The sequence below is a fragment of the Argiope bruennichi genome, chromosome 6, assembly GCF_947563725.1.
Source record: "Argiope bruennichi chromosome 6, qqArgBrue1.1, whole genome shotgun sequence".
In the NCBI taxonomy this organism is placed as follows: domain Eukaryota; kingdom Metazoa; phylum Arthropoda; class Arachnida; order Araneae; family Araneidae; genus Argiope; species Argiope bruennichi.
This window is the reverse complement of record NC_079156.1, coordinates 70952157-70964173: the sequence shown is the minus strand read 5'-3', so window position 1 is coordinate 70964173 and position 12017 is coordinate 70952157. Positions and strand designations below refer to the sequence as shown.

Here is a 12017-nt window from a genome sequence, read left to right as displayed (position 1 = left end):
ATATCTATTTTACATTTTTTAAAAATTTAAAATAGTATATTTCATTTTATATAAAATTCTATAATTTTAAGTAATGAAAGTGATTAATTTGTTTAATTTCAAATTTATAAGTGTGTATTTTAATGCTACTATCTATACATTATAGATTTTATTTCAAAAATTTAAATAAACTAGTATTGTATTTATTTTATGTCTTTTTTGTTTACTACAAAATAGATATGCAAATTCATACAAGTTTTTCAAAAATTCTAGTTTTTGTTGGCCGTCGACTGATGTCTTTGTGGCTTGGAAACACCAAAGTTCATGAACTTTATACCATTGGCTGTGGATTATATGTTTGCTGGATTATGCTTCGTCTTTGCACTCTGTTATGGAGCTGGATTCCTAGAGGCTGGAATACAATATCTTCCAAAATGAGAGAATGGTTGATAATCGTATGTATTTGATTTGCTTAAAATAAACAATTATGTTAGTTTACTTAGTTACTGTATTTTATAATTAATAATATATAAATTTATTTGTTCACTTTTTTAGTCTGTCAAAATGCTGTGTGCCATGAGTGTATTGCTTGGTCTTATTCCAATTTTAATGGGCCTCTTGCTTGATTTGATTTTAACTGTGCCAGCTAGAGTGGCATTGAACCAGACTCCATTGATATCAATATGGCAGGTATGTTGACATTGATGATAATAGTAATTAAATTATTATTTTACGAAATATTGTAGTAAAGAGCTTTCAGTTTCCATTATTTTTTAAACTAATATACTTTAATAAGCTTTTTCCTTATTTATACTATATGTAGGATTGGGCTATCGGAGTACTGTTAACTAAAACATTCTGTGCTGTTGTATTAGTTGGACCTAATTGGTGGATGAAACGAGTAATAGAACAGGTAATTATAAGAAATATTGATAATTTTAGTTTAATTGTCAATGTTTATTAAAATTATGAGAATAATTGGTAATGATGGCAGCTTGTAAATTATCATTACCATAAAATAATCAGATTTGCCCAGAAAATGTAATTTAAGAGCCATTTTCTTTCTTATTTTCAATTAAAAAAATTTTATGTAAATATTTAGGAGACAGAGTGAAGTTAATGTTAATTATAATTTTTATTATACTTTGGATTATGGGGTCTGAAGCTTTTAAAAATTTATACCGTGTAAATACGAATGAAATACATATGTACAGAGTATCTTTGAATTCATAGGTCAAAATTTAAAAGTAGGTAAAATACATATACAGAGCCATTTTTTGTATGGTTATATGGGGTTAGAAATGAAGAGTGTAGGTAGAAATAACAAAAAAAAAAAAAAAAAAAAAAAAAAATGCTGATGATTGAGTGGCCTGCATTTGGTTTCATGATATGAAATGAATTGCTTTTGCAAAACTAGTAATGTAAACACAGAAAAATTTTTTGGTCTGGTTTTGTTCTATTGGGGAATGTACAACCTTAATACCTCTCTTCTGTTACTATTTGCAGCCCCATACTTTAGATGCATGTCTTTCTCAAAGAATTTAAATTACTCTATCATGCAAAGAATCGTTGAAGCTCTCATAATGTCGTAAAATTTTTTTTGTAAACGATTTGATAATGCAAACTGAATAAACCTCCATGACTACAATTTTTTTCTTTTCTAAAATTCATCTTTACTTAAGCTGTGTCACCAAAGTATACTACTTTCTCTAAAAATATTATGTAAATAACAAATGTTTTTCATTTCCTTGGCATTTCTTGTTTTATCTTTCTACACTTTATATTGCTATACAAAAAATGCTTCTTTATATGTATTTTCCACCAGTATCAATGTGATCCACTTACTTCAAGGCTTGTGTTTGTGGGATATATTTAGCTATTCAAGCACAAAGTAAAATGTACTGAAGTAATACTAAAATTTGCCGAGCTAAATTCTTGCAAGAATATATTGCTTGTTTCAGTATTAATCCCAAGGCCATACTAGTGTAGTCATTGCCATAGATTCTGTTTTAAGGTGAATACCAGATACGAGAAATATGTATCAATAAAAATGATTCTAGCAACATACTCAAAAAAGGTACAATTTTACAAACATTAAAAAATTTTTGTTTAATAATTGTATCTAAAAATAATGCTGTTTATGATTTATGGTATATATATATACCATGTTCCGAGAAATCTTGCCTTCAATGAATATTAAATTTGAAAAATTCTAACTATACTGTTTGCATATTCAGATTTAAAATATCTTATGAAATATTTTATATTTTTCAATTAAAAAATAAATATTTGTGTTCAGTTTTTTTTTTTATAAATATTTTGTGTTGGTTTACAATATTTTGATTTTAAAAGCCATATTTTCAGTGACTGGATCTCACTTCATGCATTTTCTAATTTCTTAAATCACTATTCTGTATTCTTTGTGAACTGATGTTTAACTATAAGGAACCATTTGAAATTATCTTATAAACTTTTTTTAAAGCAATGAACCTTTAAACAGTGATTTCTGTTTTATTATTTTCTTGCTTTTTTATTTATTTATTTATTTTGACTCAGTGGTTTGTTTGAAATTTGCAGGTATATTTAGGAGGAATACGTAACATCAATCTGCAGTCAATTTTCATGGATCTATGCCTACCAGTGATAATCGTCTTGGGCTTATCTCTCTCTATACCATATATAATTGCTTGCAGTATCATTCCAATGTTCGGTATGTATCATTTGTCTTCAGAAATAACATGATACTCATATAATGCTCTTTCTTTCTGAATCTTATGATAATTAATTTTCCTAATAAATTTCGGAAAACTCAGTTTAATTTTTTTGTATTCATGTGTAATTTGTCAGATTTGACTTTACTCATTTCTCAAACAAATTTATTTTTATACATAAAGCTTTTGTTATATTTTGATTTATTGTTTATTATCAGAGCTTTTTTGATACACTAATAATGTAATAAAAAAAAGAAGATAAAAATAGTCAGAATCATTTGCCTCACATAACAAAAAAAAAAGTTTAAAAAGAAAGTGTTTTTACATTTTGTGTTTCAGACTTATTAGCCAAACATGTCACTGTTATATTTAATTATGTGATACGCTATATAAAACTAAATTTAGTTTTTAATATTTCCAAACAAATGATTTATTGTCTTTTGAAATTGGATTTCCAGTTTTAAGTAGGAAAAAAATGACAAATCGTACTGGAAATATGCTGGTAGGAGTTGTTACTGTATAGAAATTAGAATAATGTGCATTCATTTTATCTTTTTACCATAAAAAAATGAGTATGCTTCTAATTGTTACTATTTTTAAAAAATATGCTTAATTATTGTGGAAATAAAATTGGGTATTGTTGTTTTGTAACCTATTTTCAAAGTTAAAAAATTTTATGAAAATTTTGATTTTATTCTGAAATTTTATTCATTTCTTTTTTCGTTTGATGTTTTTCCATAATATTTAAGGTTTTAATATGTATCTATTGAAATAACACATTAAAAAACAGTTTATTAAACACTTATCACATATTAAATCACATATTAAACACTTATCACATGAAGATCAAACTAATTTATTTTCAAAGTTAAAATTTTTTATGAAAATTTTGATTTTATTCATTTTTTCTTTTGTTTGATGGTTTTTCCATAATATTTAAGGTTTTAATATGTATCTATTGAAATAACACATTAAGAAACAGTTTATTAAACACTTATCACATTTTAGGTGAAGATCAAACTAATTTATTTTGTAATACTTTGCTTTTAATCTGCAATTTGATAATATATTTTTTTTAAAATTTAAATTTATTGATGATTTTGATTTTGAAAATGTATTAAAGATTTAATAAATAATAAAAATATCACAATTACAATTTTTAATTAATATTTTTATTGATTTTTGAAACACTTAATGAAGAGCATATATTTTGAGAGCTTAAAAAATAAACTGAAATACAAAGAATTCAAATTTAGAAACTGAATTACAAAGCATTACTTACTTTGATATATTTGGTTCAGAAAATAAACCAATATGCTTGAAAAAAATTAATATGATCAGTATTAATGAAAATATACTTTCTGTTTAAAAAAAAATAAGAGTTAAAGCCAAATGTGACTAAAATTTCCCAAAGTACTTCAAAATTCATAGATGAGTTTTTGTATTGTGAAATAACTGCTCTTGATTTACATTAATTGAAAAATATTTCATTTAATTGAAATTTTCTTAAAATATAATATTATCTGTTGTAACGGTTTTATTTTGTAGTATAATTTTTCCCCATTTGTTCTATTTTATATAATATTTTAGTATAATCTTAGTTGATTATATTTCTTCTTGCATAATTGTATTGTTACTATACATCAAATTCAATAAAATTTTGTCAAATTATTAATTTTAGCCTACAAAAAAATGAGACGTTAAAGTAAAATTCATTCCTGAATAACACAATTTATTATATTTTAAGTATATTCTTTTCATATATATATTTTTAAACTTTAAAAATAGATGTTAAGGCATCATTGTGATATTTACTAATTTTACTATAACAGAGTTATAAGATTTTTTTTTTTTTTTTTTTAGCATCTAGCTTTGAACTTCAAAATCTTGTGCTACGTAGAATTTATCCAGCTCTCTTGGTACTTTTTATGACTGTTGGTGCAATAGTTTTCCAAATACGCCAATTTCTCCGTTTGTACGAGCATATTAAAAATGATAAGTAAGTATATGATTATTTTCTAAAGTTTTTCTTTCTGAGTGTGAAGACCAGACTTTCATCTGCAAAATCATTGTTAAATAAGTGCTGTTTGATTGGAATAGCTGGTGATAGCATCCTATTGGAATCCTATTAGCTGGTGATAGCAAATTGATTAAATTTAGCATTCATAGATTTATAAACTCTGTCGAGAAGTTAGAGCATGCCAGAGAGAAGCATTCCAGCATTAAATCTTGGTAATTTAATGATTATTGATAGCATAATGAATCATTATTTAAATATTTTAAAAGGTATTTTTAAAATATCAACCCTAAACTTAGGTAATGGAAAGAATTTTATTTCTTAGTCGAAATACTGATTTTAAGCACACAACTCATTATATTCTCTAGTGTCTTTATAAATGGCACTCCTGGCACCACCTCTACAATCTCTGAATTTAAACCCAATTAAACATTTTTTCCACATTTGGAGAGAACTGGGGGTCAAAAGTTGGAAAATGTTACATTAAAAGGCAAAATGAATTAAACAGAGACATTAATACGGAATTTAAAAATAAGTAGTGCATTTTGTGTACTATTTGAATTGAAAGCTTTTGTAGATTTTAAAGGCTATCCAACTATAATAAAATTACCAAAATATTACTATAATTGTTGATATTTAATGTTTTTATTGAAGTATTTTATAAGGTAACTATTTATTTTGATTGCAGATTTTTTTTTAAAAAAAATTTCTATTTACTTTATGTGAACATGTTAAGAATAGAACAATGACTTTATTATTGAATACCCATTGTGAAATAATAAATCTTGTAGGTAGATAAAATAGCTTTTTAACAAATTTTGAAGCTGTAGGTCACTTTTGGCTATATTTCATATTCTGGATAATTGAATCTAGCATAATAAAATAATCAACATCAAACATTTAAAATAAAAAGATTGAAGATCTTATTGCTAGAAAAGTTTACATTTCAGCTAAATGCAAAGATTTAAATCTGTTAATTGATAAATAAGTGGAGTTTCTTTTCAAAATATATGGTATATTTTGTTTCACTTATTTTAATTAATGAAAGCCAATTTAGATATTTAATTGAAGATGACACTTTTGTCTATGTTTCATGCTAAAATATTGAAGTAGAAATTGACTTTCTTTTATATTTATTATTTAAGTATTAAATTTGTATATATTGGATCTATTATCTATTTCTTGACTATAGATGGTCTGATTTTTAACTGGATCTCCTTTAAGTTAATAATGAACACTTCTTTTTCTTACATTCCTATATTACTATAATAGTAAAATTATTCTGTTAAAATTATGACCATGATTTTTTTTCTTAAATTTTTTTTTGTCTCTATGTATTATGATGATACAAGTTTAGAAAGCAATAATATTGGTTAAGTGGTAATTTTTTATCAGTATTTTCAAATGAGAAAATTTTGATAATTTGTTCTCTTACTTTATTAATTAAAAATATTTAATTGCAGTTGTATGCATAAATTCTATTAAAATAACTTTGTATTTCTTTGGTTTTAAAGCACCTGTTCCTAAGGCACATATTAGTCAGTAATATAGTAAAAATAATTTGTAATTTAGTAAATTCTTGTTTATTATTGATAAATGTATTAATCAGGAGTATGAATCTGTTTATTAAAAGAATGTCATGCTACAAATGAATATCGCTATTGGAATGGCCATTATGTAAACAGAATTTATAGCAGCAAAAAACTATTTACTAATAAAAAAAAATGCACCAGAGTTTTAAAAACAATAATCAATTTTGAAATTAAATTTCCATTAAATAGTCTGAAATGATTTCATTTTTCTCTTATATTTATGCTAAAGTAGCTCAAACTATAATAATCTGTAATTTTACTTGAAATTGGTGAATTCAGTATCCCTAATCTTCTAGATTTAAATTATCAGTGAGGAAGGGAATAATCTGATTTGTTGCAGCTTAGTTGAAAAAAATATGATTGTAATTAGTGCTAATATTTCATTAGCTTTTTTTTTTTTTTTTAAATTGGGGTGGTGATTGAATAAAATTGAAAAAATATTTAATTCATAAAAAAAGCACTGAATTTAAAAAAAAAAAGATATTAATAGGTCGAGATTGTTTCTAAAATAACATAAAATAATTTATAAATGAATACAAAGAAGCGAGAGTTTAATAAATGTGATATCTGTGATTTGTATAGAGAATTTTTTTTACAGTAAATTTTTATATGAATATATTTGTTCCTATTGTAAATCTTGTTTAACCAAATGGGATTTTAGCTATGGAAGCAATGATGTAATTTTAGTTGTTTTTGTTTAATTGTGGTTTTTAATTCTTAATTTTGATACTGATAATTGAATTAAATATAAGATGTATGTTTTCCCTCAAATTTAGAAATTAGTATTCTTGTTTTTAATGGATGATTTTTTAACTCTGAAGTACAACATTATACAAATTATACTTTAAAGATATTAAAAATGACCAATTGTTCATGACAATCATTTTCCTGTAAATTGTATATAATTTTCTTTTAAAAAAATGTGAGCACAATGCAAAAGGAAGTTTATAGTTTTGTGCAGATATGTGAAAAAGTACTATATATGATTTTTCTTATTCATATGGGTAATATTTATGCCATAATCCATTTTATTATCATACAAAGTATTCACCATACATACCTTCAGATTATTCATTCCCAGCATGCGAAAAAAAAAGACTCATTAAGACTTGAGTCTGTCACACGTTCCAATGAAATGAAGTCTCAAGAAATAATTTCAAAATGTTTAGATATATTTAAGCATACGTCTCTTGAACAAGCAATGATTGCAAATATATTCAACAATGTCTGGTCTAAAATGAACTATTACATGGATGATGTCTGTTGTGACCAGGTAAGTTACATAGAACAGTTAATACATGTGAAAATTAAATTTTTAAGTTTTACCTGTATTATGCTCAGATTTTTCCTTTGTGTCATTGTTTACAAGGAAGTCATTATCATTTGTAATTAATGCAATTGTTTAGAATAGTCTTACATAACAAAAGTGTGTAGTGAAAACTAATAAGCCAGTTAACAGCTACGCTACAAGAGCAATTGTTTTTGTATTGTGGTCATGTTGCTGGGCTGCGAACCACAAGGTCCCAGGTTCTATCCTTGCTCATAACAACCCGCTACATTGGTGACCTTGCACGATGAAACCTTCAACCTTCATACATCTGTTGTGGCGCCATCTATCCACAGCAACCCAAAGTTGTCAGATTTACTTGACGCAGCAATAGCAACCACACACATTCGCCGTAACGCTTGGCGCTGCTCAAATTGGTACAAGCGCATTAGAATCAACAGCTAAAAGACATCATCACTCAACAGCCATATTGTTCGACTCACTGGAGGGAGAGTCTGTAGTGAAAGTTAATAAGCCAGTTAACAGCTACGCTACAAGAGCAATTGCTTTTGTATTGTGGTCATGTTTTGGGCTGCGAACCACAAGGTCCCAGGTTCTATCCTTGCTCATCACATCCCGCTACAAGTGTTACAAAAATGCTTTATTTGAAAATTGAAATATGTTCATATTTAATAAAATGATTGTTTATGCAAATCAAAGGTTAATGTTAATTATGGTTTTATCTTTATAGATACTTAGTCGGCAAGAGATTGGTTAATTACGAGCACCGTAAACTTGCTCCTAATGTAGCAATGCCTCCTACAGAAGAAAATACTGTGGCATCTTGAGAGTTTATGAATCCATCTTAAAGACTCTTTTTAAAATGAAAAAAAAAAAAAAAAAAGGTGCAAAGGATAAGGAAAAAGAGAACATGGAAACTGTGTTGATTATACACATTTCAAAATCTGATCTTAGGATTCACCAAAGCCTTGACATACCACTCAGCAGAGGAAAGTATCTGTCTGAATGTGAAAAAGATTTTTAGTGATAACGCCTTGGTAGTTGTCTAATGAAAAGTAATAAAATTCCGCAAACGAGAAAAATTTGATCAATGTTTTCTATGTATTCATGTTTTATCTTGCTGTAATTTCCTTTCAAAGATATCTCATTTTTTGGCACTGGATTTGCAATTTTATAAGCTCTTGTTTTATTTTTGAAGACATTTCTTTGTTAAATTTTTTTTCCTGTTAATTACTTAAAACTGCAATGTTATACTGTATTCCTTGTATATAGTGGTTGGATCTTGTTTTTCCTTTCCGTATATGTATATCATAGATGCTGTATGGCTTAAGATTTCTGGATTAAATTTGTTGTTTCTCCATTATCTGTGATTCAAGTTATACTGTCTATCCTCAACTGTAGATAAACTTCCTGTTTTTATGTCTTTAAAAGATATATGAATGTTTGTATGAAAAATGAGTAAATGTTTTTTTTTCTTTCCTCCTGCTTTTCCATCTTTTTGATGATGAATTTTAAAATATTGCTTTTGTCTGGAATATTACTGCCCAGGGGTTTAGATTCATGATATTTAAGTGAAGTAATATCATTAGAAAGGCATTTAGCTGCATAAAAGATATTGTGCTGAAAAATTCCCCCAGGAAAGTTTTTTGAATTTCGTCTTTGAAATTCGTTTGTCTCCAAATATGTCAGATTATCGACTTTGGTCTCTGAATAGGAAATTCCGGATTATTTAAAAAAAAATCAATAAAATTTTATATTGTTCTTGAAAACTATCGTAGAAATTCGGTGAAGAATTCTTCTTCTAATACAGAATGGTTAGGAAACTATGCATTAAAATTATTGCTTATATCATCTTTGAAAAGTTCTGCAAAAAGAAAAAAAGAGCTTTTTATGATACTATTTCCATTTAAAAGAAGAAAAGAATGCTTTTAAATAGCATTATATCATTTTAATTTTGAAGATAGAATGATAGTTTTATCTAATATTTGTTAATTGCTGTATATTTATTTATAAACCTTTTTTTGTGTATTTGTTACTTTGATAACTGAGCTGTGCTGTTTGTGTAACTAGGCAAATATTTTAATGCTCGCTCACATCAGTTTTGCTAAATTTTCATTTTTGTTTTATGTTCATGTTAATAGGTTTATTCCTTATCATCTAGTCGATGTACTTAAGTAATGAGTACGAATTGTATAAATAAGTTGAATTTATTTTTAAATAATTTTTTGATATATATATATTTCAAAATATTGGTCAGCAGGAGATTTATGTTATACGTAAACTGGCACCAACTTTATTAAATTTTATAATAGTGCATAAGTTAGCGCTTATTTCCCTAGCTTTTTTTTTTTTTTTTTTTTTTTTTTAATATTTAGGAAAGTAACTGTTTACTCGCCCACCCTCCAAGTGAAAGGTTTTGTTTTAAAGTTCTGAAAAAATCAAATTTTCCCTTTGTATATTGTATTTGTAAATATATATATTTTTAAACTTGAATGACTTGATTTAAAAGTTGTGTTGTGTGTCTGAAATAATGAGAAAAAAATACTTGAATGTTTGAAATTTCATGTTTAATAGATATTGAGAATGTGAAGAAAACTCTTTTGCAAGTGTTTTGTTTCAATTATAATTTTCAATTGATTTAAAAAAATATATTTAAATGTTTGGCAATGGAAACATTCTAATAATCATTTTTTGCTTACTATATTTGTGTATATGATATATAGAAATATTTCTTCAGTTCAAGAATTTATCATAAAAATGTGATTTTTTTTTTTTAATACTTCCTGGGAGGGATTTATGCTTCATTAAAAACTTTTGAACGTAGTAGAAAGTTTGTACACTAGTTAAACAACCCACATAAATGAGGTAATGAATATGTTTGTTACATGAATATATCCTAAAATAAAGGGAAGTTGTAAATATTTAGTGGTAAGAATTAGTTTCAAACTTGTATTTTTGTTTCATTATTTTACTGAATAATTTTTCCCTGTTATCACATTTTAAAGTTATTTATATTAGTATTTGGATATACTAAAATTGGATCAAATTTAATTTATTTCTGAAAAATGAATGTTGAATTTGTGTGAGGGAAACTCATTCTTGCATTGTTTCTGTATATATTTAGTGAATAAAACTATATAAAATATATATTGTTTTTCTTTTGGTTTTAATGATATTATTTTGCAAAATCTGTATGACAACTATTTGTATTAGTGTAAAATGAACATAATTTTTTCATTATTATTTTATGAGGAATAGAATTCATTCTGAAAGCTTAATTCTTATTTGGTAAGTTAATTCATTGACCATGACTATCCAGCTCTAGAATCTTCCTAAAATAACAATGCTGGAATGTACAAAGAACTACTTTCTACATTCTTGCCAATTGAAGGATTAAAAATGTTTCCAATTTTATGAATGTGTTACTGCTATTAAAATAGTAATGCTCTTAGGAATTCCATTTTAAATGCTTAAGAGTATCAGGGTATGGAGGTAATATAAAGACAAAACATTACAACTTTTAAACCTAAATGTGATTGATTGTTGATTTCTGTCTTGGGGGCCATTTACTTATGTCATTGAATTTTAACAATAAGTTCTGACAACTTGACATATTTTGAAGTTACATGTAGGTTATTTTTCTACATTGTATACTAGAAAGATTTTTCACTTCTTAATTTTTATTTAGGTATTTGTAATAATTGATTTTTAAATTATATTTTATCTGTATTTTTCTATATAACCCCAAGCCTTAGTTTGTGCTTACTTGAACAGATGGTACATATTGCATACTCTTATCTTTGGTATATGCTTGTTTGCTATGCAATTAAAAGCAACATTGGAATTATCTTTACTTTGCTAAAATTTGAAATTATTATTCATCAGATCTTTTGTGTTTTTAAATTCTTTTGCCAAAATAATTATCTTTTAGTAGATTTATTTTAAGCCTACTATAGTTTACTTATTTTGAAGTTAAACATAAGATAAATGCACTAGTAAAAGTTTTGTGAATTTTTAAATTTCTTTAGTTAGGTATTTACAATAATAGAGTTTTAACTTAGGATTATTATATTTTAACATTTAATCATTTCCTTTTTTTTTAATGCTATTTGCCATATATTTTGTTTATATTTGCTAAGTAATCAACAGTAGAGACTGCTTCCACTATTCAAGAGTTTCAGAATATTTTTTGTAAAAAGAAAATTACAATTGGTTTGAACTGTTTCATAAATTTAATAGTGTTGGTAAAATTTTTCTTACTATCATTAAATTCAGAAAATACTGTAAGAAATAATAAGATTTTTTAAATTCTATTTGCAAAAAAAAATCTGACATTTATTTTAATTTTGAAATCCTAATATTGAAGATACCAAAATGTACTCTGTTGAAGATGATTTGCAGTTCACTGCAGTGAAGTTTCGAAATTTGTA

General features: G+C 25.7%; 1 protein-coding gene across 2 annotated transcripts in view; it reads left to right on the top strand.

The window, feature by feature from the left end:
• LOC129971416 (E3 ubiquitin-protein ligase MARCHF6-like) overlaps positions 1–10707 on the top strand; it is a 32603-nt gene extending 21896 nt beyond the window's left edge. For both annotated transcript variants that reach the window (XM_056085170.1, XM_056085169.1), the window contains exons 18-23: positions 253–434; positions 535–669; positions 803–892; positions 2557–2689; positions 4554–4689; positions 8318–10707. In XM_056085170.1, coding sequence (XP_055941145.1) covers positions 253–434; positions 535–669; positions 803–892; positions 2557–2689; positions 4554–4689; positions 8318–8414 — 773 coding nt within the window. In that variant the 3' untranslated portion in view covers positions 8415–10707. The remainder of the gene's footprint in view (positions 1–252; positions 435–534; positions 670–802; positions 893–2556; positions 2690–4553; positions 4690–8317) is intronic.
• Positions 10708–12017: the final 1310 nt, after the last annotated feature.